The sequence below is a fragment of the Mustela erminea genome, chromosome 11 (assembly GCF_009829155.1).
Source record: "Mustela erminea isolate mMusErm1 chromosome 11, mMusErm1.Pri, whole genome shotgun sequence".
Taxonomy (NCBI): Eukaryota; Metazoa; Chordata; class Mammalia; order Carnivora; family Mustelidae; genus Mustela; species Mustela erminea.
The window spans coordinates 23,878,183-23,901,896 of NC_045624.1; the positions used below are offsets into that span (position 1 = coordinate 23,878,183).

The 23,714-nt window shown below is 41.5% G+C and overlaps 1 protein-coding gene across 2 annotated transcripts in view; it reads right to left on the bottom strand.

The window, feature by feature from the left end:
* The window catches only part of SND1 (staphylococcal nuclease and tudor domain containing 1), a 411,286-nt gene that overhangs the window by 367,371 nt on the left and 20,201 nt on the right, over positions 1-23,714 (bottom strand). For both annotated transcript variants that reach the window (XM_032304558.1, XM_032304557.1), the window contains exons 2-6: positions 13,621-13,770; positions 7,298-7,418; positions 3,573-3,651; positions 1,081-1,241; positions 229-320 (exon numbers count right to left, since the gene is read on the bottom strand). In XM_032304558.1, coding sequence (XP_032160449.1) covers positions 229-320; positions 1,081-1,241; positions 3,573-3,651; positions 7,298-7,418; positions 13,621-13,770 — 603 coding nt within the window. The remainder of the gene's footprint in view (positions 1-228; positions 321-1,080; positions 1,242-3,572; positions 3,652-7,297; positions 7,419-13,620; positions 13,771-23,714) is intronic.

Here is a 23,714-nt window from a genome sequence, read left to right on the forward strand (position 1 = left end):
CTTCACACAGCCCAAAACGCGAAGTACTTAAAAAAAAATGTTTTTAAATCTTATTTGAACTAACAGAGGATAATCCCACTGCAATGTCTACAGTAGAAAATACTCTAGTCAGGTGTTAACACTGGAAAGAATCAGTAAATCCAGAGTCCCAGAGGAGAAGAAGCTACCTGACAGTGAACACTTCCACAAACCCTAAATCCACCCCCACAGCCCAGTGTATGGTCTGACCTTGATCCCTGACAGCATGACCGTAACCAGGTAGTAATCTGGGAGGAGCAGGGCCCTGACCACACTCCCGTCTCGCACGTGCTCGATGATAGCTGTGTGACAGAACAAACAGCATAAGTCACTAGCCAAAGTTGTGCCAGGGATAAACAATGCCCAATCAAACTGCATTTAACACAGTTCATCTCCCCAAAAACCTCAGAAAGCCTCCCTCTGAGAAGTGACGAAACACTGGAAGATCATGAGTATCCATAAAACAGACTCTTCTACAAAGTATTCCTGGGAATACAGATTAGACCAGACCAACTTCTAGGTGTTCTCCACTTTCTGGGATCTCACAGCTCATACCTAAGCTTCGTTATCCATTAAGTTCGCTGGCTCACCACTTAAGTACCAAGTGCAAAGCAAGAAACAAGTAATAATTCAGACTTGGTAATCATTTTATTTTACTCTGTCTGTAGTTAATAGGTCTCAAAAGTGGGACAGGAACTAGAGTGTGAATGAATGTGTGCATGCACACGTGTGTGTGTGTGTGTGTGTGTGTGTGTTTACATGTATACAGAATATAATTTCAAGGATGTTACTTAAGTGGCAGCTTTTAGAAAACAGGAAGATATCCAATGTGGAAAATTACCAGCAATCTACTCCCCTGCACCAGCAAAGGATTAACCTCTGTCAGAACACATCTGTTGTAACCTACATAACTGGATTCAAGTTACCTTCCAAAACACCACAGTGCTGTTACACTCTTAGCAATTTCCTCTGGCTACTGAGTAAAATAGCTTTTATAAACTTCAAGAAACTTGAAAACAAACAGAAATCACTCTGTATTATGTCTTTCCCCACCAGCCTCACCATTGACAGGTTTCTGATGGCGTGAGTCCACAAAGTGCCTTGGGTTCTCGATGGTATACTTGAGGTCCCGGATAGTATGTGAGCCGTTCCCCTCACTCCACATGCCTTTCTTAGCTGCCTTTGCTTGTTCCTCACACTCTGAGAGCCGGTTCTGCTCAGGACTGGGACATGAAAAGGAAACACATGTGATGAGTTCAACGAGGTGTGGGGGAGGTGGGGATCAGGTTCTTCTTTGAACTCTGGGTTTCTTCAGCATCTGCTCCCCTTGAAGAAACCAAAGCATTTGTTTCACATCTATGGCTGCAGGCCTAAGCCTATAACTAGAAAAATCACCATGAGTGTAATTTCAGGATTCCAGACTTGTTCCCTCAAACAACAGATTCACTTCTAAGAGCATTTAATGAGAAGATGCAAGAACACACATCTCAGGACTGCTACCATCAGTGATTCCAACAGAAGAAGTTGGTGGCTCAGAGGGAAGCCTCTCCAGGGGTTTACAGCCTCATTTAACCACCCCAGACTCAGGAACTGGATCCAGGAAGAGCTCGGCAGGACACAACAGAAGGAAAGTGACTAAGAACCACCCTTACTCCCTTCTGTCTACAGAACAGGGCTGGGGAATACAGAGCAAATACTGTTATTACAGATGTCACCCCAAAACTACTTACACATTCAGTAAAGACCAGCAAGCCAAAAGCAGTCTGAAAAGCTTCCTTTTGAAAATGGAAGACTCCTCCTCCACAATGCAGGAAATCAAATATATACGAGAACAGTGAAAACCAGCAGACAGACCAAAAAAAAAAAAACCAGAAATGGCTCTCCCCCACCCCCAGCCACCAACCTCACACACACATCCCTGAGCTAAAGGGAATAGCGAACTCCGAGGCCTTTCCACAATCTCAAAACATGGTTCCATCAAAGGCTATATGCATAAACTGAATCTCCCACCTTAAGCAGTAGGGATATCAGAACAGAGATCCCTGACCTGTAATTTCTCAAGCCTTAAGTCTTCAGTACTATTCTTTCCCCCTCTGCCCCCAAAAAGACAGTCACATCTTTGGGGACCCAAGACTGCAACCAGAATGCAATAAAAAGTATGGCTTAAGAGATAGAAGCAAACATAGAAACTGAAAAAAGGAGAAGTCAAGACAGCTTTCAAGAAAAAAGATCAGGACTCCAAGGGAGATTTCTTTGTTGAGATGGTACAACAGAGTTATGGGCTTTTCAAAAATTTCATTCTGGTTGCCAACTGGATTCCCAAAAATACTGCAATCATAATCATGCCAACAGTTCTCCTTAAGATACAACTTTAGCCTCCAAAAACACCACCTAAGACAAAGGTCTTTATTTAATGAAATTCCCACATGCTCACTCCCCAATTATAGGCTCCAACAAATGTTTCTTTGCAGTTTGAAAGGACCCACAGAAGTTTATAGCGAATGAGTTGGCCTCAAGTCTCTGAAGGCAGGAAGAATGTAAAAAGTACATTCTTGTCTTTGTTCATCGCCGTCACTGGTACAGTTCGTGCAAATATTTACCTAAAGCCTTTTGTACACCAACAACAGTCATATAATATAGCAAGGACTTAATGATTTAAACAGCATCTTTAGCCTCCAATTACTGATGTAACATATCACTTTTCAGAGACTAAAGTGTTAATTAAAGCCAGCTGCAATCCATCCTACTGTGAGCCAACACTGGTGAACTTGAACATGATACATGTGCTATAAAGCTTACATAACTAACACTCATTCCCATTATCTTCACACTGCCATTAGCTGAACAAATACATTTTTACCTACTACTGATGCATCTACAGATCTGTAGACCAAAACGGGCTTAAAAGGCTTTGGAGAGACAGAAAATTTTCCCTGACTTTAAAGCAGAACCATTGAGCCCTTGTCGGTTTCCCTAGATCCTAAGCAACAGATTTTGCTTTGAATTCTATTTATTCACTCCACTTCACTTTTCACTGCACTTATTTCTTGCACATGATATATTATATACCTATTTGTTTATTGGTTTCCTATCTGTCTCCCCATTAAAATGTTAGCAGAAACTGTTTGTTCACTGCTGTATTCTCAGTGCCCAGAACACAGCCCAGCACACAGTAAGTGTTCAATAAATCTTTTGGGACGGATGGATAAATAGTCTGGAACTGAGTGTCTATCATGTAATTCATAGCCTGTTGGCTCTTATGAATATAATGAATGGAAGTGCTTTGTCTCTAACTCCCTTATTTAAAGGAGTTACACATGTCAAATGCCACTAGTGAATCCTGAGTGAACTCCTGGCTCAGAAAAATCCACACTGGGGCAAGAAATGTCCTAAAAGCCAGGAGAGCACTAGCAGTTACCCACTGTATGCCAGGGACAGGAAAGAAAATGCAGCAAAGTCACAGTAGAGCTGACTACACAACCTCTTTTAAGTGACCCCAGCTCTCACAGTGGAGAAGGAACTTTACGGGGATAGGAAGAGTAATAAATACTTACTTATTAGCTCTCATGCCTTCTCTCCGGGTAGCCAAGCCCTCTGCAACCAGAGACTCTGCAATGTTTTCCCCACTGGTATCTGAGGAGGAAAAAAGGGAATTAAACACAAGATGCCAATCTGTCTCCAACAGTAGCAGAGCTCAAATGGAACCGCTTTTCACCCTAAGCTCCTCAAGGAGAATGATGTTGCCAGAGAACTGAACAAGGCAGCAATACAGTGTTGGGTTTTTCAGAAACCTTCTTCTCCCAAAGTTTCTAGTCTTGAGGACCCAAAAATCTATAAATCTTCTTCAGGACTTTGTTTCTAATTTTTTTGTGTATCTCCCAGGCCAAAGGCAATCTCAGGAACTACAGAGACTGAAAGAAAAGCAAGACACACACAGCAGCCCTAGAGAGTATAAAGAACTCTGACCTAAGCAGCAGGGGCCTGGAGTGGAACACAAATTCCGCCACTTAATAGCTTAGACAAGGTCCCTCAGTGTCATCATTTATTTATCTATAAAATGGGAAGTGTACCCGCCACGTGGGTTCTTGTGAAAATTAAGCCACAATGTCTGTAAATCTAACACAGTGCCCAGCATACAACAGGAATTAAAAACAAAAAATTAGTCCACACACCTGCTGTGCAATCAGATGGATTCATTTAGGATTGTTTATCATGTTTTACACAGAAAGTCTTAATTCCTCTCAGGATGACCTGCTCCAAGAGGACACCAAGACAATCTATACCGTTTGCTAAAAGACTTTCTCCTGCTCTGAGAGACACAGGGGCAGAGGTGGTGTCTAGATTTCTAATCTATCATATAACAGCAGGCAAGAAAAATGAAGGTAAACTTAAAACCCAATCTGATTAGGTTCTACCTGGGCACTTGAAACATTAATTGCATTTCCATGCTACTGAAAAAGCTTTCAGGTTCTGTAAGCTCTTAAATCTCCGCTTGTCAGACAAAGCGATAAAGGAAGACATCTGTGAAGGAACTGCTGCATAAAAATCTTTAATATGGCAGAGAACAAGGTCCCAGATAAACTGAAACACAGGAGCCTAGCTAATAGGTACCGTCAGCAAAGAATAAAATTCTGTAAGATTTATATTTAATACACTATATATTGACTTCGCTAAGCAGTAGCAATATACACACCAACCCCAAATCCAGCCTAAATACCTTGCCATTAGCAGTGCCCAGATTGCTAGAGGAGCAAATTACAAGCCTCTTTTCCTACCAAGGGAAGTCAAGATGAATGATATTTATACAACGAATTCTCAGGTTCTGAGGTTGAGCATGGATCACCAGAACCTTTCCACTGAGGTTACCGTTGAGGCCAGACATAGACACACACAGCTATCTGACATTAGCAAATATTACACTGCTTGTTTCAAAGCAAAAGGAATCCCAAAGAGTAGAAAGTCAAAAGGAAGGGTTTAACAATAAAATGAAAACTTGAGCAATAAGGTGCCAAGATGTCAGGGAGTAGAAAGAATGAAGCCCTGGTACAAACAAGGTGTGTGGTCACAAAACCAGTCAATCAACTGCATGCCAAATAGCTTTCAGTTTCTTGGCACAGGGTGCTCTGAAATGGCCCTTGGCTGGCCCACTTCTAAAAAGTGAGTTCTGATTGCTCCTTCAAAAGGGAGAGAAATGTATTTCCCTGGACTGAACTCCGGCAACAAGATGTGGTGGATAGAATACTGAAATGGGGAATTTGTAGGCTAAGGATTTTATTCTTGCTTAGTACTTAGCGAATTATAAAACTGACCAAGTCACAACTGGGATGGTATTCTGAGCAAGTGGGTGACTATATTTTCTCCAAAAGTCAGAAGACTAATTTTTTTAAATAAGTTCGAGGTCAACCAAAAATTCTCAAATTCTACCATTCTTCTCCATCACAAAAAGGGAGTAGCCACGAAACAGGATAAACATATGGATACTGATTATCTAAGCCAGTGTATCCTTTCATTAGAATTGGCATGGAGATTTCCTTAAAAGAGCTGAGTGAAAATATTTAACTTTTAAGTCATTTAAACCTTTAAAACTAAAAGATATGGATGATTCCAAACATTCAGTGTAGGCAATTCCAAACATTCTTTCAGTCTGTATTTATAATCACTTCCTAGGCACGAGGTCTTATTCTAAACACTAGCATGTTATCATGCACATATGTCCAGTTTATAATGTGGGTCAATTTTAAAAATGAACTTTCTAAAAACAACAAAGAATTTTAAATGTCAACTTCCCTTAAAATACTTAAGACATTTTAGTTGAAGACCGGGTTTACTTAAAAGAACTCTCAGAGGTGGTGTCTTTATAGAGCTATCTGTGCCTGCCATTTTCTGTAGTTTCAGGTAGGTCTGTGGCAGGGTAACAGAAGACTGACCAGCTGTTATGGAACTGCAGTTTTGTAAGTGATAAAATCCCTGAGCAACTGCATTTTGAAGACCATGAGCTTCTATTCTGTCTAACCAGGAGCCATCAACAATAATGCTTAAGTGGTTTATTTCCCATTACATTATCTGAATGTTGGGCAAAAGGTAAATTTGTTTCTCTTTCTGAAAGATTCTATATATTTCTGTAATTTCCCATTCAATCAAGAAGCAGACAGCCAAAGTTTGGGAGGCTAAAAAGGGCATTTGTCTACCAGGTAAATCAAATGAGACCTTTCCAGGGTCATCCTGGAGTCATCCAACTCACTTTCCTAAGACCTCTACAGTTAAAATCAGAATCTTAAGAGAATGCTGTTAGCTGCCTGCTTACTTCCAGTTAACTGACTACCCAAGTCAAAAAATTATCTAAAGCAGCTAAGTGGGAAGGTTATTTTATCAAAGAGTCACAGAATTTAATCAAAGATTTAAAAAAAAAAAAAGAAAGAAAGAAACTGCTCCCGAAATAACTCCCAAAATGGCTGCTTTATGGAGAACACTCTACCAATCCTTTCAATGTCCTATTTCTGTTCAAACTCCATCCCACAATCTTATTCTGTTCCTCCCCCAATCCAAAAAAGATCAGAACACCTCCTACCACATGAGCCACCTGGCCCAGCCGAATAGCAGGCATATGTGCATGTGCACACACATTACTGAGTACATACTCTGTGCCAGGGCCAAGTACTTCACACACACTATCTCTTTCAACTCTCTCAATAGCTTACAAATGAAAAAACTAGGACTTACACAAAGGCTAAGAGTTAAATGAGAGTACATGGTAACAGAAGCCAAAATTCTAACCCACATCTACGTAACTCCAAAGCCTGTGCTCTTTCCATTCCATTCCAACCATGTGGCTTGCAAAAACCCATGAGTCCTAAACAACTCTTCCTTTCCTAAAAAGCCTCAGGAGAAGAAAACCCAAAAGACAGATTAAGGAAATAGAAGATGCAATAGGAAATCTATAGGAATTCAATTAGTACTATGACCTAGAAGGACAGAACCGTTGAGTTACACAGGCTGATGGTCTAAATATAAGGAAGGATGCTATGGGTACTACGCACACCTAACCCAGGCCAGCAAAGCAGGCACAGGAGTAAACAAGGAGCAGCAATCAGGGACACTGCACCAGGAGCACCTATGTACCACGAGAGCTCCAGTACTCATAAGACTTCCAATTACACCCACAGCCAACTGTCCTAGAACTACCTCCACCAGAACTCACACCCGCCTTCCACCAGATAAAATCTGGTCTTTGGAGCAACTTTGGACTCAGAGAGAAGGCCTTTTCTCCTTGCTAACTCACCTTTTCCAAGGTAGATCATGCCATACTCTCGTCCCTGAGGAGTCTTATTTTCTATAGTGAAACAGACTTCCTTCCCAATCAGCTTCTTCCGAAGGAACTCTCGGGCAGGAAATGCCCAGGGCTGCAAGACAAAACAAATGTGTCACATGAGAACTGCCTAGTTCCCGACCACAATCAGCATTCAAGCAACTTCATTCCTTCCATATCCTGGCCCTACATTAAGTCCTGAGGGGAATATAAAAATGAAATGCACATAACATAGATTGCATTTTTATGGGGCTCATAAAAAAGGAGGATCTAGTGGGGTGCCTGGGTGGCTCAGTCAGTTAAGTGTCTACCTTTGGCTCAGGTCATGATCCTGGGGTCCTGGGACAGAGCCCCACATCAAGCTCCCAACTCAGTGAGCAGTCTGCTTCTCCCTCTACCCCTCCCCCTGCTCACGCTCATTTGCGCTCTGTCAAATAAATAAAACCTTTAAAAAAAAAAAAGGGAGGATCCAGCAGTTGGTTTCACTAGCACATGCCTTCAAAGCAGGTAACAGAGTTGCCCAGATTCTGGCAGGACTTTCTCCTCCACTACTTTCTATTCAGAACTATAGTTTCCTTCATGAGTAATAATATTTCCAATTTTGCCAATAATTTTTCAGCACTTGCCATAAGCCAGCCACTACTCTAAATGCTTTATATTTATCAAACCACTCTTGAATGAGAAGTCTAGGCTCCAGGAACTCATCTAGTCAAAGGGAAAACATAAGCAACTACCATCTCCATTTGTTTGCCTCTTTCCAGTTTACAAAGTGCTTTCACTGATTATTACACTAGCTGAAACCAGTTCAAGGCATCATCAGAGTAAAGGCAAGGTTCTAGTACTTATTTCAGAGTGAGTCTCCTGCTCAAGGAAGAGCCTTGCTTCTATCATTTCCCCCACCTTTTTTAAGAACAGCAGAGTTGAGAAGGGCAAGAACTAGTCTCCCCAAAATGTTTCCTTTTCCTGCTCTATCCTAGGGCTGCACCAGTGGGACCCAGGCCCCAGAATCTTAGGGAAGACACCAGTAACAGGCCCTGGTAAGGAGTCATCTTGACAATGACATTCTTCCCTCCACCCATCTAAGGCCCTGACATAAGTGGTGAGCCACACATCCACAAAATGCGAAGTCTCCCACCCCACCACTTCTAGGATGGTACAAAGCAAGAGGTCTCCTCTGAAAGAGTCCATCAGTCAGAGGCCACCTGCACTCAAATTTACAGTCTAGACCTAGATCAGTGCCAAGTTCCCTCAGAAGAGAAATGAGGAAGGAGGGGGTAAGAGTTCAAGGAACATAGGATCTGCAGGACCTCGTGTGCAGAAAAAAACGCAAAGCACGAAAGGTAAGTGTGCATAGATGTGCATGTTTACAACTGCCCAGAGCCAAAGAGCTTGGGCTACAGAGAGTAAACATTAACAGTACATCACTGGCGTGAAAGGAAGCCTCTGCTAACCTTTTCAGACCATGAAGATTATCCCATGGGTCTACCCAATAAGCTTTTCTAAAAGAAAAACATCCAAAACATGCCAATCCAAAGATGGCAGTCCACCAACCCGCTGGGCTGATACTCAGAAAACCAGCAGTGTTACAGAACATCAGTAGGGAATGCTTCTAGGAAGACCTGATTCTGTGTAAGCGTTCTCAAAGACACAAAAACAAGCTTATCCTCATTCATCTAATGCTCTTTCCTCAAAGCACCCAAGAGCAAAAGAGCCAATCACTCAATGGTCCTACAAAGTTCATCATATTTTCATGTCCCATTTCCACCCCCTGCTCCACTCCCTAAAAATGAAAGGAGCCACCTGTCACCAAAGAGTCTTGTAATTGAAAAATGAGCCCAATTGTCAACCACATCACAAAAACTGTACTGAACAAACTAAAAATAAAGCCTCCTCCATTCTGATGACCTTAATGATTCACTTAATTCTAACAACAACCTGAGCCATGTCCTACAGCTACCTCATGTTCAGGATTCAGCTCTGAGGCCCCACCAGTATCTAAAATTCAGTAAAACGTGGTTTTCCTAAATACTTGGAAAAGCTCTGACAAAACAAGTACTCCTAAAGGACTTTGGTAAAAACTCATTCATCAAGGGTCAGTTCACAAGGACTATCTAGCACCTATGGGGAAACCTGCAATTTCTACCAACTAGACAAAAGTCCTAAAAGCTTTTAAGACTCGCTGAAGGAGACCCTTCTCTTTAACCTTAGGACCTCATATTTTACAGCTGGTAAGTCACTGGGCAATAAGAGAAAGCCACAGTGGAGGTCTTAGAAAGGACATATACCTAATCCTATAAGAAAAAATAACCTAATTTCTATAACCTTGCTTTTTTAAAGCCAGCCTCTAGAGTCATGTTCCACCCAGAGCTGGGCACATTCCCAAACCGCACAAGATTTTAGCTATGAGGAGAGGCAACTGAGAGACCCAAGGAAGCGACTGACCACATCACTCCTCGCAAGGCTAAGAGCACTCCAGGACAAATCTTTGTCCAAGTGTCCATACAGAGGACAGCCAGCAGAAGCCTATCTGCTGGAGAAAGCTACCCCAACACAGCCTCCCAGAACAACTCTAGGAATCAAGTACAGGAAAAGTTGCCCAAAGCATTTATCAAATGAGCTCCAGAATGGCCTCACAGGAAGGAAAGCTGTGGTCTGTTCATGATGTCTCAGCACTCAATCTAAGAAGCAAATGGCTGTTAAGTAGCTGAGACTCCAAATCACCTCTTCCCTTTAAAATGCTCAAGAGCAGGCAAGCTAGCAGCCTGCACTCTGCTCCCCGCCTCAAGCAAGGTCTAAGGTCTACTACGAGAAAATGAGTTTTTTAATTCCAATCTTTGCTTTGAACCAGGTAGACTCCTCCACTACTGAACAGATGTATGTTCAGTATGTGTATATATATATATATATATATATGTTCAGTGTATGTAAATCCTTAAAGCTAGCTACTTTTTTCCACGCCCCAATGCTCAGTACTTCTTATCCCATCTTCTAATCACCCCATCCACTGCCCCCCATGTGATATAACCAATTCCTCTATGGCTCACCACCCCACCATCCTAAGTCATGAAGGCTCCACTGAACATAGGACCGTAACATTCATTTCTGGATTTCTCATGAAACCAACATAGGGCTTCACACTTAACAGGAACTCAGTAAATCTGTGGGAAATAAGTATGTAATTCCCACAGTGCCCTCCAATGCAGTATCTAGGCTGCCCAGAGTAGCTAGGCAACGCTAGGGATTAGCCTGGAACAGGGCAGTGACAACTGGGGACGTACAGTGGAGCTGTTTTTACTACCACAGGACTTAGGAGAGAATGGGGCTTCTTTGAAAGAAGGTATCATGAGTGAAGGCAGAGAATAAGGAACCAAATGATATTTGGGACAGTGATACAAAGGGAAGCAAATGAGCCATACCATCCCTGACTCCTCCTGAATGTGAAAAAAATAGACAACATGCTCCAAAACAAAGGAAAACCAGAGGAAAAGGGTAATGCCACATTCCACAATCCACTGATCCCCAAAAAGGAGAAGCTCAGTTTTTAACCTCATTATTCACATGTTTATTCACTGTGTATCTGTTTCATGTCAGGCACTGACTAGGCTCAAGAACAGAGATGTGAGGTAAAGTCCCACCTCTCAAAGAGCTTACAGTGTAGTAGACAAAGACATACATATAAACATGGAATGAATGTGGGAATAACACTCAGCAGGGGAATAAATGAAATTTTGTTTCAAAAAGATCTGGGAGCATATGAAGAAAGGATTAGAGGGGAAGAGAATGTAGGCAGAAGGACCATTATTTCAGCATTCCTAGCAGACCATCAGAGTAGAAGAAAGAACAACAGGAGTAGCAATGAAGTTTTAAGAATGGAGAAGAGATCTCTTAAAGGAGGTGGACTCTTTCTAGGTCTTGATAAAGGCCTACATGTCACAGGGAAGAGCAAAGGAAATAGGGTTTCTGATTTGGGTTACCAGTTGGTGTCACTGGTCACTTGAGCCAAAGCAGCTTCAAAAGCGAGGTAGCAGGGGGGTGGGGAAAAAAACAGATTACAGCAGGGAAAAGAGAGACTGGATTATCGGATTATCAGGACAGATAAGTGGTGACTGCGGCTGAGAAAGGGTTAAATCTGCAACCATCAGATACTTCACATTTCCGGGACCTTTGAAGAGTTACCAGGATAAACAATGAGACGGAGCTGCTCTGGAAGAGAGAGAAAAAGCACGACACTGTACAAATATATGAAACTAGAATGAGGGCTGGGATCAGATCCTATAGTATTCACTCAGCTTGGAGAGTTCCTGTAAGATTTTACCGTACTATTACATAGAATACTGTTAAAACATTTTAGAACGAGTTCCAACTGGCCTTGTGTTCCTCTGCCCTAGATTCCCATCCACGAAACAGGATATTAAAACCCAACCCTTCTTTCTCAGAGGCTATGTTGCATCTTTCTTCTGGGGCAATGAACTTAATCAGCCCTAGCCAGCCAGCGTCGACTCTCCTTTCATGAGTACTCGAGCTGTTACACAACACACAACTGAAAGGAAAGTAACTATTCCAAATGTTGGTCAAGAAAAGCACTTAGGGGCGCCTGGGTGGCTCAGTGGGTTAAGCCTCTGCCTTTGGCTCAGGTCATGATCTCAGGGTCCTGGGATCGAGCCCCACATCAGGCTCTCTGCTCAGCAGGGAGCCTGCTTCCTCCTCTCTCTCTCTGCCTGCCTCTCTGCCTACTTGTCATCTCTGTCTGCCAAATAAATAAATAAAATCTTTAAGGAAAAAAAAAAGCACTTAGGATCCAAAATCTGAAATCTACTAAGAGGGAGTTAATCTTTAGGGCTTGGTCTAACAGTATTAGTACTAATAGTACTAGTATTTACAATAGAAATTAACAAATAGCAGTAGTGATATATATAGCAGTATATATATAGCAGTAACATTTATCAAGCACTTTACAGACACGTGCTAAACACTTGACATGATCTTGTTTCATCCTCACTAAACAACCCAATGTCTACACTATCACTATTCCTAATATGTGTGGTCACTGATGGAAGACCAATGAAAAAGAATTTCTTTGGCCTACCTTGTCATCAGCCCAAGAATCTAATTGGATTGCTGCTAACAGAATTACGGGGGACTCTTCTCCATTTTCTAGAATATGGATTCATTATTGTAATTTAAACAAAATGCCCCTTTATTATAGATTTTTAAAAACTTCATGTTTTCCTTAAACAGAAGATCCCCTGAGTTGCATTTTCTTCTTCACTTCCACATCAGGGAACAGCAGAGGTAAGGTGAGGTACCAAACTTGCCCAATTATCATCAAGTTGCGGAAAGGACAAGTAATTACAATCCAGAAATTTCACTTATGATGATAGCCAAGCACTACTTAAGAAGAGACAAAAACTGAGGTTTCAAAGTATGGGAGCCAAGAAAACTAAACCATGCCAAATTTGGACTCACAGTAGTTGCTAGGAGATGTAAGAACTGAAGGAGTCCAAAGCAGACCACAAAGACAGCAAGGTGGGCAGGCGTTAGAGGCAGGAAAACAGGGCAATGGAGGGGATGCTGGGACACAGGGTCAGAAGTCTCTCAAATCACCATAACACAATGGCTCTTGACTACTTGTGAGCCACAAGCTGCCTTAAGAAACCAATTAAAACTCCCTCCTTTAACAATGCATGTTTACACAAAACTTTGCAAATAATTTCAGGGGGTTCAAAGATGCCTTTAGGTGTTCATGGATCCAAGTTTAAGAATCTGTAATAAAGCAGAGGCACGCAGTATACTACTATTTATGAAAGGAAGAGTGTCTGCTGGGACAGGTGGTAAGTAGCTCTGGAAGGAGATACAACACACTAACCACATCAGTAGTCCCTGGAGAGAACTAGATTTCTTACTCTCTACCCTTCTGAATTTTGAACATGAAGAATTCAAACATAAATTAATAAAAGAACTATGCCATAACCAACAGCAACCTCAAATAACTGAGACAACCTGGCAAATATTCCAACCTAGGCCAAGAGAAGGAGTGAAAACATGGACAAACCAGAAGAGGCTCCAAGCTTAGGGGAAAAGGCAGGAGAAAAGGGCCAGAGACCGGGATCACTGCTAACAGTGGTGAATATGTAAACCCATGCAAGCCATGACACAGGTATGTCCAGACCCTCACTCCCATGATACAAAACTAATACCCAAAATACACAGGAAAAGATTATAAAACTTGCATTGGTCTAGGAGATTGGGCTACAACCTAGGTCCACAGCCTCAGGGAAGCCTCTGGAAGCACCTACCTCATCTGGGGTATCTTTTGCATCAGGCTGAGTTGCGGCTGCCCGGCGCGCAAGATTTCCGGCTCGAATGTTGCTTAGATTGATCTGCCTCTCGGGAGGAGGCCCGCCACGAGGCTGCCCTCTGACAATGATGGCACAGCCTGAGAGGACCTACAGAGGGAGAGAAAAAGAGAAAATTAACTGTCTAGAGGTAAGATTACCATAAGAGGAGTTGTTCACTTACTGTATCCCCAACATCTCGAACAGTACTTGGATCCTTGGAGGCATTCAAATATTTATGGAATGACTTGTGAATGGCTAAATGAATGGGATTGTTTTTAATTTCTTTTTTTTTTTTTTTTAAGATTTTATTTATTTATTTATTTGTCTCAGAGAGAGAGAAAGAGAGCAAGAGAGCACATGCGCCCAAGCGGGCAGAGTGGCAGGCAGAGGCGGAGAGAGAAGCAGGCTCTCTGGTGAGCAAGGAGCCCTATGCGAGACTCAATTCCAGGATCCTGGGATCATGACCTGAGCCAAAGGCAGAGGATTAACCGACTGAGCCACCCAGGCGTCCCTGTTTTTAATTTCATAAGAGAAATACTTACAGAAACATCGGGCTAGCTTCTCAAAAGATGGACCCAGAGATAGTAGAAGGAATTAAACAAACAATGGAATAATCATAAAATAAATAGACTGTTCAGGATAAAGAGGCATGTGAGACATGGAGATGAATGACGTTTGTAATTTCATCCCAGTGAGCACCACCACCATGTTCTTCTCAAATATTAAGAAGTTAATGTCTTGCCATCCACACATCCCATTCTAGGATGGAGGCAAGGAATGGAAGGCCTAAGAAAAAGGGAAGCTGAAGGAAGAAGCCCCTAAGTCCATCTGCAAGGAAGTGAGTATTGGGCAATGCTACACTTCCGTTGCAGACAGCACTCAGTCTAGAGTAAGGAAGACATATGAAGTGATCTAGAAAGTCCACGCTCTCCAGGATTAAAACAGAAAAATCGAAGAGGCATCTTACAGCTTCCGAGCACAGTAGCTCCTTTTAGCTCTCTAAATCAAAGGCACCAGGCATAGAACCCACTTGCAAAAGAGCTCTGAAGCTCGCTGGGATTTAACTTAAAATACATGCAGGGGAGAAGAAGGGAGGATTTCAAGTGGGAGAAGAGAAGAAAAGGTGTAGAGAAAAAAATGACAAACGTCACCCAGGCTATTCAAGTTGTCTTCGCTCAGCGAGGCACAATTTAATGAACAGATGGGCTCGGGCACTGGCTTCACTAGATCTGAGAAACTCCCAATCTCAACGTTTCAAAATAAGAAGTATTTGCTGAAAAATTAGGAGATAGAAGGTTGGAGAGTTCTGCCAACAGAGAGGCCTATGGTAGATAATACCATGGAGTTTTCTGTAAAGAAATGATGCCTAGAAAGGAAGGCACTCCTGTATACATTTGCTTAGTTAATACTTCGCCCTTGCCTCTCCACGTTAATTAGTGCTTTAAATTGTGAAATATAAATACTGAAGCACATTCAAACACACACATACACATTAAAAAATAAGCAAACAACTGAGTAACCACCACCCAAGTGAAGGACTAGGAACGCTGCTCGAACCTAGGCTCCCCTCTGTGCCCACTACTTATAGCCCCTTCCCCTGTCACCATTATGAAAATCCTTCCCTTGCTTTCCTGTACAGTTTTACCATTTATGTCTACATCTCTACACAGTATGGTTTCATTTTTTCCTATTTCTGAACTCTCTATAAATTAAGTCTACTGTGTGTGCCCATATGTAACTTGCCTTGTTTGCCTTTGTTTTGTTTTTCTTGGTGAAACTCATCTGTGTTGATGCAAAACACTTGTTTATTCACCTTCATGGCTATATATTTCATTGTATGAACAATTTTTATCCATCCTACCAGCTTTTACAGAAACTGTCGGACAAATACACATGTCCCAATTTTAAAACAATAGTGCTCTGATTAACATCACAGTATCCTCAATACTTTAATCATATAGACCTTAGTCTAAATAGCTCTTCTCTGGCTACATCAGGACAACACATAAAAAAGACAGTCTTTCTCACCTAGTTACAAGTCATGCTCTTCATTTATACCCTTTCTGATCAAGTGCTACCAGCAATTAAACTCTATAGCTTCCAACCAAACAGCCTTTCTAACTGCCTCTCCTGAGAACCCATGCCCTGGGCATCAACCCTAGCAACTAACGTTCTAAAAAGACAAGCTTTCAAGGTGAAGCCAGGAACTGGATGCTTGGTGTTCCTGAAATGAGAAGCGCCAAAGAATGTAAAAGGAAAGAGCTGGGATCGGATTCATTTATAGTCCAGCCTCCGCCGCAGCAGAAGCAAGAGCAGCATACTGTAGAATACCTGCGCTTGAAATCATTCACGCACAAGTTCTGAATGGGGCTGACCAGAGCCAAGCTACATACAGGATATAAACCAGAGCATTTGTCCCCAGTGCCTGGTCCTCAGTTGTAGACAACCTTTCACAAAAAGTAAAAAGCACTCCCAGGAGAAGCAGTACTTCTCAGCAAGCCCAGCTGGGAAAGCTAAGGTCCATCTACAAGAAAACCCACCTTAGCTGACCAAGGTAAACCCTGATGAGTAAGCAGTGACCTAGGCTAGAGGGGGGAAAGGTGCTTATTTCTCAAGTCTGACCCCAAAACAAAACAAAACAAAAACAAACAAACAAACAACAAAAAAAAAAACACTGAAAAGTTCAAGAACAGAGTGACCATTGAGAAGAATCCCTTTGTCCCTAAATATCAGAAAGGTGCCTGCTACCTCTAATGCCTCTACCTAATAAACCAGATCCCTGGCGGGTAATGGGTCTATAACTATTACCCTGGCCCCATAAAGTGTTTTGGCAAACAACTTGTGCATAGGAATTTTGCAAAACTTCCTCTGTACCTCCTCGCCTCTCCCTGAATGCTATTTGGAAGACTCAGAACATCTCTGCATTATTGCACCAAATATGCCATTCAGACAACAGTCAATGCTTGGATTAGTATTGGAGAGAGAGGACTTCCTTTACAGGTTACTTGACACCTTTTATACTACTGAGTGTACAAATTCGGGTAGCAGGCACCAATTCAATCTCCTAACCATAAGAACAGATGCTCATTGTGGCAGGCACCGCCATTCCTATTCCCCCAGGAGGAGAGCACTGACACATGTAGATCTTTCCTATCAAAAGTGCTCCCCTCATTCAGCCATAGCCTTAGCAGAGGAACAGGAAAAGACTACGTCTGCAGACCGTTAAGAAAGAAGAGACCTATCTACAAGAGAAAAACTAGTTTCCTTCCTACTATTTACAGGAACTGAAATTGCATAAAGGAGGTGTAGTGTGTGTTGAATTACCTCCATTTCAGCTTCTAAGGATTGTTAAACTCCTTCCACTTGCCTTATTTGCCAACAGGCTCTACTCAAGTTCTTCCTCAATTTAAAAAAAAAATTTTTTTTTTCTTTTAAGAACTAAAGCGAGGTGAGGGGGCACCAGAGGGGGAGATAGGAGAAGGGAGGGAGGGGCAGAGTGAGAAAGTGAGAATCTCAAGCAGGATCCACACCCAGCATGGAGCCCAGTGCAGGACTCAATCCCATAATCCTGAGATCATGACCTGAGCTGAAATGAAGAATTAGACACTTAACTGACTAAGCCACCCAGGCGTCCCCCTCAATAAAAATATTTTAATGGTCTTCTCTTATGCAAGGTTCTTCACCAAATAAAGCTAAGGAGAAATAGCTTCTGAAGGAAAAAAATTTTAAAGGGTCTTTAAAAATGTAAAAGACCAAACGTTTATGTCAAATTTAACTTGAATCTCCTACAGCACCAAATCATTTTTCCTCTCTGAAAGACCTGACACCTAAGCAGATAACATTTATAATTTTATTCACTGACTGATTCATTTATTCATTTATTAAATATATGCAAACATGAGTACCTACTGTGTGCCAGGTGTTGTTCTAGGAAAGTGACATACTCAGTGAAATAAAACAGACAAAAGTATCCACTCTCAGAGAGCTGACATTCTAGTAGGAGGAGACAAACAATAAACATAAGTAAATAAAATACAGTGTTTATCAGAATTTTAATTTCAGAAGAATCATGTTAAGACTGAGAGGAAACTGTCACAGATAATTGTTCTGCCAAAGCTGTACTGATGATTCATGTTGCAAACTTTCATGGATGCAGTAATTATCCTTAATTGCTAATTTATAGGGCATAAAAAGCAAGTCATATGGTAACTGCTTTATCCAATTATATTAATAAAATGACATACTCTAGAAAAACGATCTTAGCCCTACCTGATAAAGCAGGAGGTTTGTGAAAACAGCTGTCACAATGAATCAGTTTGATTGAGGTTATGGATTAGACATTTCTCAGCTCTGCCAATAAAGGTTGCAAAGGGACTGGTGTGATTCAGAGGACCTGGCTTCAGGGCACAAGTTAGATGGTGACAAAGGCTGAGACAAGCCAGCTATGCAGGAAAATAGGGACTCAAACTGTTCAAGCCCACTTACAGGTTTACAGGGAGATTTACCTACAGTGAAACACCTTATAGGGAGCCACTAAAATGTTGCCCAGCAACAGAATACCACATTAAAACTTCACTAGATCCTGATAGATGAGTTGGTGTACGTAACTCTTAAACCCCCCAGACCATAGACATTAAGGCGGAAAAAACCTTAGCTATGCTATATACTTAAGGAAAAGAAAGTGATGGTACAGGAATCCATTTAAGTATGGGGCACCTGGGTGGTGCAGGTGGTTGAGTGTCCAACTTTTGGTTTCAGCTCAGGTTGTGATCTCAGGATAGTGAAATCAAGCCCCGCATCAGGCTCCACACCCAGCACAGAGCCTGCTCGGGCTCCTCTCTCCCTTGACCTCTCCCCCTTACACATGCTCTTTCTCTCTCTCAAATAAATAAATAAATCTTTTTCAAAAAGGAAAATCCATTTAAGTATGCCAATAAAGCCAGCATTTTTTTTTTCACAGTACCAAGAGTAAAAGTCATCTTGGACTAAGAATGGAATCTTATTAGCTGAGAACATCTCATTAAGCTCTGCAAGGAGAACTAGATTAACAGATATATCTGCCTATTAAGATTCAAGAGGAATACCTTAGCAACACCTGCCAATATGGAGACCTAATATAAATAAGGGGAGCCACTTGATGAACATTAATGTTACCAATAAGGCCCAAAATAAACCCACATGTTTATGGCCAAATGATTTTCAAAAAGGGTGCTAAGATAATGCAGTTGGGAAAGAATCTTTTCAGTGAAAATGTGCTGAGAAAACAGTACCTGCAGGCAAAAGAATAAATCTGGACCTCTACCTCACATCACATACAAAACTTAGCTCAGAAAGTAGCCAATTTAAATGTAAGAGTTAAAACTACAAAACCCTTAGGAAAAAAAAATACAGGTATAAATCTTCATGACTTTGGATTAGGCAATGGTTTCTAGACATGATGCCATCTTACAAAGCACAAGCAAACAAAAAAAAAGATAAACTGGCTGTCAAAATTAAAACGTAGGGACTCAATGAACACTATAAAGAAAGTGAAAAGACAGTATTTACGAAACATATCTGATGAGGATCCAGTGTCTAGAATAAGGAACTACTAGAACTCGATAAAAAAAAAATTTTAAAAAGACACAATTAAAAAAGGGAAATAGATGTGCATATACTTTGCTAAAGAAATATACACGTGATCAATAAGTACATGACAAATACTCAACATCATTAGTCACAGGGGAAATGCAAATCAAAGCCTCAATGACCCAGGCGGTGTCTGGGTGGCATTTAGTCAGTTAAGGGTCTGCCTTTGGCTCAGGTCATGATCTCAGGGTCCTGGGACAGAGCCCTGCATCAGGCTCCCTGCTCAGTGAGGGTCTGCTTCTCCTACTCCCTCTGTGCTCTCTCTTTCTCTCTCAAGTAAATAAGTAAAATCCTTTAAAAAAAAAAAAAAAAAAAAAAAGTAAAATCCTTACCAAAAAAAATGCCACAATGGTTCCTTCAGCCTCTAGGATAGCTTTAATCAAGAAGACCAACAATAATAAGTGTTTACAAGGATGTGGAGAAATTAGAACCCCCCTACATTGTTGGTAATCCAGTCATTCTGGAAAACAGTGTGACAGTTCCTCAAAAGTTAAACAAAGCATTATCATATGACCTAACAATTCCACTCCTAGGTTTATACCCAAGAGAATATGACCACACAAAAACCTGCACACAAACGTTTATTCCAACACTGTTCATAAGAGCCAAAAAGAGTGGAAACAACCTAAATGTCCTTCAAATGTGAGTAAATAAAATGTGGTATATCCATAAAATGGAGTATTTGGAAATAAGAAATGAAGTACTGCTTAATACTACATGAACGAACCTGGAAAACATTACAGTAAATTGAAAGAAGCCAGACAGAAAAAGCTACACATTTTATAATTCTGTTTATATGAATGTCCAAGACAGGCAAATCCATAGACAGAAAGAGCATTAGTGGCTCCAAGGGCTGGAGGCAGGGGAGCTAATGGGTATAGGGTTTATCTTTTCACGTTCTAGAATTCGACAGTGTTGAACATTATGTAAACACAGTAAAAGCCACTGAATTGTATACTTTAAAAGGGTGAATTTTATGGTGTGTGAATTTATTTCAGTAAAATAAAAATTTAAACATCCAACATGGAAATACAAAACCTTGGTGGCATAAGATGTACACTTTGCTATAGAGCATTCCCGTATCTAGCAGGAAGATTAGACGCTTAGCTGATCAACACTAACAAAAAAACAAAATTGTGTTAAAAAGGCAGCTGACTCAGAATCAAAAGTTAGGGATGGTGACTCACCAAAAAAAGTAGAGGGCTACTGTAAACTTTCAAGTCCACTAGAAATAACAAGGTAGAAGTCACAGGAAGGAAGGAGAATTTCAGCGAAATCTGCAAAGCTCTAAAATGATGAAAACAATATAAACGCTTCCTGAGAAAGAAAACATCAAGGAGAATGAACTCCTTTCCCTCTGGGGCACAGAGAGAAGAACCAGGAAAGTCACTGGGCAGAAAGAGCCACGGTGCCATCTGGAAACTGGGGACAGTCAGCTAGAGGGGCAGGGGCTGCATGTCAGAGTGACAGAGCAGCAGGCCAGGGCCCCTTCCCTGGACAGGCATTTTCTCTACCTAAAAACACCAACAAGGGATGGGGAAGGAGCTGTTGTGGATAGGGTAGGAAAGCTTTTATTAGATACAATTTCATGAAGCAAAAAACTATTAAAAAAAAAAAACCAACAGAATTAAAGAGTAACTGAAGAGAAACTAAATTGGGTAAATTGGGGAAAATTTCAGAAGTATATCAGGAAAAAGCTTCTTGGCAGCCAGAGCTGTTGCCTCCACAAGAAGAATCATCACTTGAAAATTAAAAAGTCATTGAGACAAAGAGCAAGCAATCCCGGAAGAACATAAGCTGTGTGGTCTGGGAGGTCTTTCCCAGAATCTCGCCAACACAGCCAGCTTTTTCTTTCTTTTTCTGGCAAGAGCAGAAGGCAAACCTAAATTAGAAGCCCAGCATTCAAACACGATGAACTGGAAGCCTGTGGCCTCAGGGCAAGTTATTCATTTCACCGGCTCTGGGCGCACCAGCACATTCAGCGGAGCCCAGCAGAAGCACCCGCTCCTTGCTCCTCGGGCCAGCTCTACAGCAAACTGGTCCTCAGTTAGAAAATCTGGCAGTTTACACCTCACAGGGACTATAACAATCATCTACAGAGAGAGGGCAGCTAAAGAGAACACCTAATCTGTGCCCTTTTATTTTAGAGATGAAAAACCTGCACGTAAAACAAGTGAAATGACTTTTGCTGACAAAAAGTACTAACGGCTGAGCACAGACTGAACACGAGGTTCCCCAGGCCTGACGTTCCACTATGCCAACACATGTAGAAACAAGTATCTGGGGAGCAGAGGCCTATTAAGTGGTATCTGAAGTTACCTGCAGATTAAATCTGAGGTTACCTACTGATTAAATCTCTTTCCGAATTACAATCTCCATTTTTTATGTGTCAGCAGAGCAGGTGTCAAAGACTAAATCACTAAGCAAGGAAAGCTTCCATGGGCTGGCTGCCTGAAATCAAACCAACACTTCTTAAATACCACCATATGCAAGGCAAGCAGAGACCTAAGAGACCAATGTTACAAAAGAACACCCAAAAAGGAAACACAAAGGAAGACAACTCCAGAACGATAAAAACAGGACTGGCAAATGACAGCCCGCTGGCCAAATCCATCCTACCGCCTGCTTTTGTACTATGAGCTAAAAATGGCTTTCACATTTTCAAATAGCTGGGGGGAAAAAAATCAAAAGGGTATTATGTAACATATGAAAAGAGTATGAAATTCAAATTTCAGTGTCCATAAATAAAGTTTTATTGGAATATGGCCAAGATCATTTGTTTGTCTATGGCTGCTTTCACACTGGAAGCAGAGTTGAGTAGCTTCAACAGAGACCGTATGGCCTGCAAAGCCTAAAATATTTACTACCTGGCCCGTTACAGAGTCAGTTTGCCAACCTCTGATGTATTATGACAAGGAAGTGAGATGAAAACTAGTCTTATGGTAATCTAAATAGCAAGTGCACAGCAAAAATAAATTCTGGACTACCACTCCAACTTATACAAACTGCTCCTTTTTGTAATCAGAGAAGGGACAGTGGTATGTGGCAGTAAGAATTTAGTTTCAGAATCAAATCAATGTGAGTGGTAACCTTTGAAAGTTAACTGGCTCTATCTGCCTCAGTTTCCTCATTCATAAATATTCATAAAATACAGGAGACTACCCATGAGGGTTGTAATGAAATCTGAACAAGAATAGCTGGCCAGGGGCACCTGGGTGGCTCAGAGGGTTAAGCCTCTGCCTTCAGCTCAGGTCATGGTCCCAGGGTCCTGGGATCAAGTCCCACATCAGGCTCTGTGCTCAATGGGAGCCTACTTCTTTCTCTCCCTCTGCCTGCCATTTCTTCTGTTTGTGCTCTCTCTCTGTCAAATAAATAAATAAAATCTTTTTTTTTTTAAATAAATAAAATCTTTAAAAAAAAAAAAATAGCTGGCCAAAAAGACCCAGTAACAGCCAATATTGCTTAAGAAATGGCTCAGGGGCACCTGGATGGCTCAGGGAGTTAAGCGTCCGACTCCTGATTTTGGCTTAGGTCATGATCTCCAGGCTGTGAGATCAAGCTCCACACTGGACTCTGTACTCAGCAGGGAGTCTACTTGGAACTCTCCCTCCCTCTTCCTCTGCCCCCTCCCCGCACCCAAAATAAATAAATCTTTAAAAAAGAAAAATGGCTCAAAGTGTAGTCTCAAGTAAAGACTGTAAGAATATGTACAATAGAAAAAAGTGCACATTTCCTCCAGGAGTATAAAACATCAAAATCATGGAAAATTCACCAAAAACTGAATTCAATCAGGAAAGATTAAATAATCCATAATCTACTTTCCCTATTTATCAGCTAAGATACTCCTGTCTAGGAGAGTAGATTTAAGTGCTCATGTCAGTATCTTGGTCCTCAGAGGTTATGGTAAAGAAGTACTATAACTTACATCTGCACTGAACTTTATCCCTGATAAAGTGTGGTGACACTCATAGCCTCAGACGACCATGAACTCTGAAATCAGTCTTGAGTCTAAAAGCAAATTCATGTGAAAAAGCATTCCAAGCACTGGGTATTCCCTCACATATAAATGAGAACAACACTACTATCACCATCCTCTCTGGGTTGTTGGGATGACTAAGTAAGATGCCTCACAGTACCTGACACCTAGCAGGTACTCAGTAAAAGCCAAGGACACATTGGTCTCTCTCCCCTCCCCCACCCTCACTCTCCACCCCTCTTCATCCTCAACAAATTGGAGCAGGCACATTTATCCTCACCTTGCAACAGAGGAAACTGTAGCACAGTTATGTGGTACAGCTGACCTAGAACCCAGGTTTTCCTAGCACACTCCCAGGAAACACCAAATGCTAAATTTTTGAGAACTGTGAGTCAAAAAATTGGCACCTAAAGGTGATGGCGGGCAAAGTAGGTGAAAAGAGTCAAAG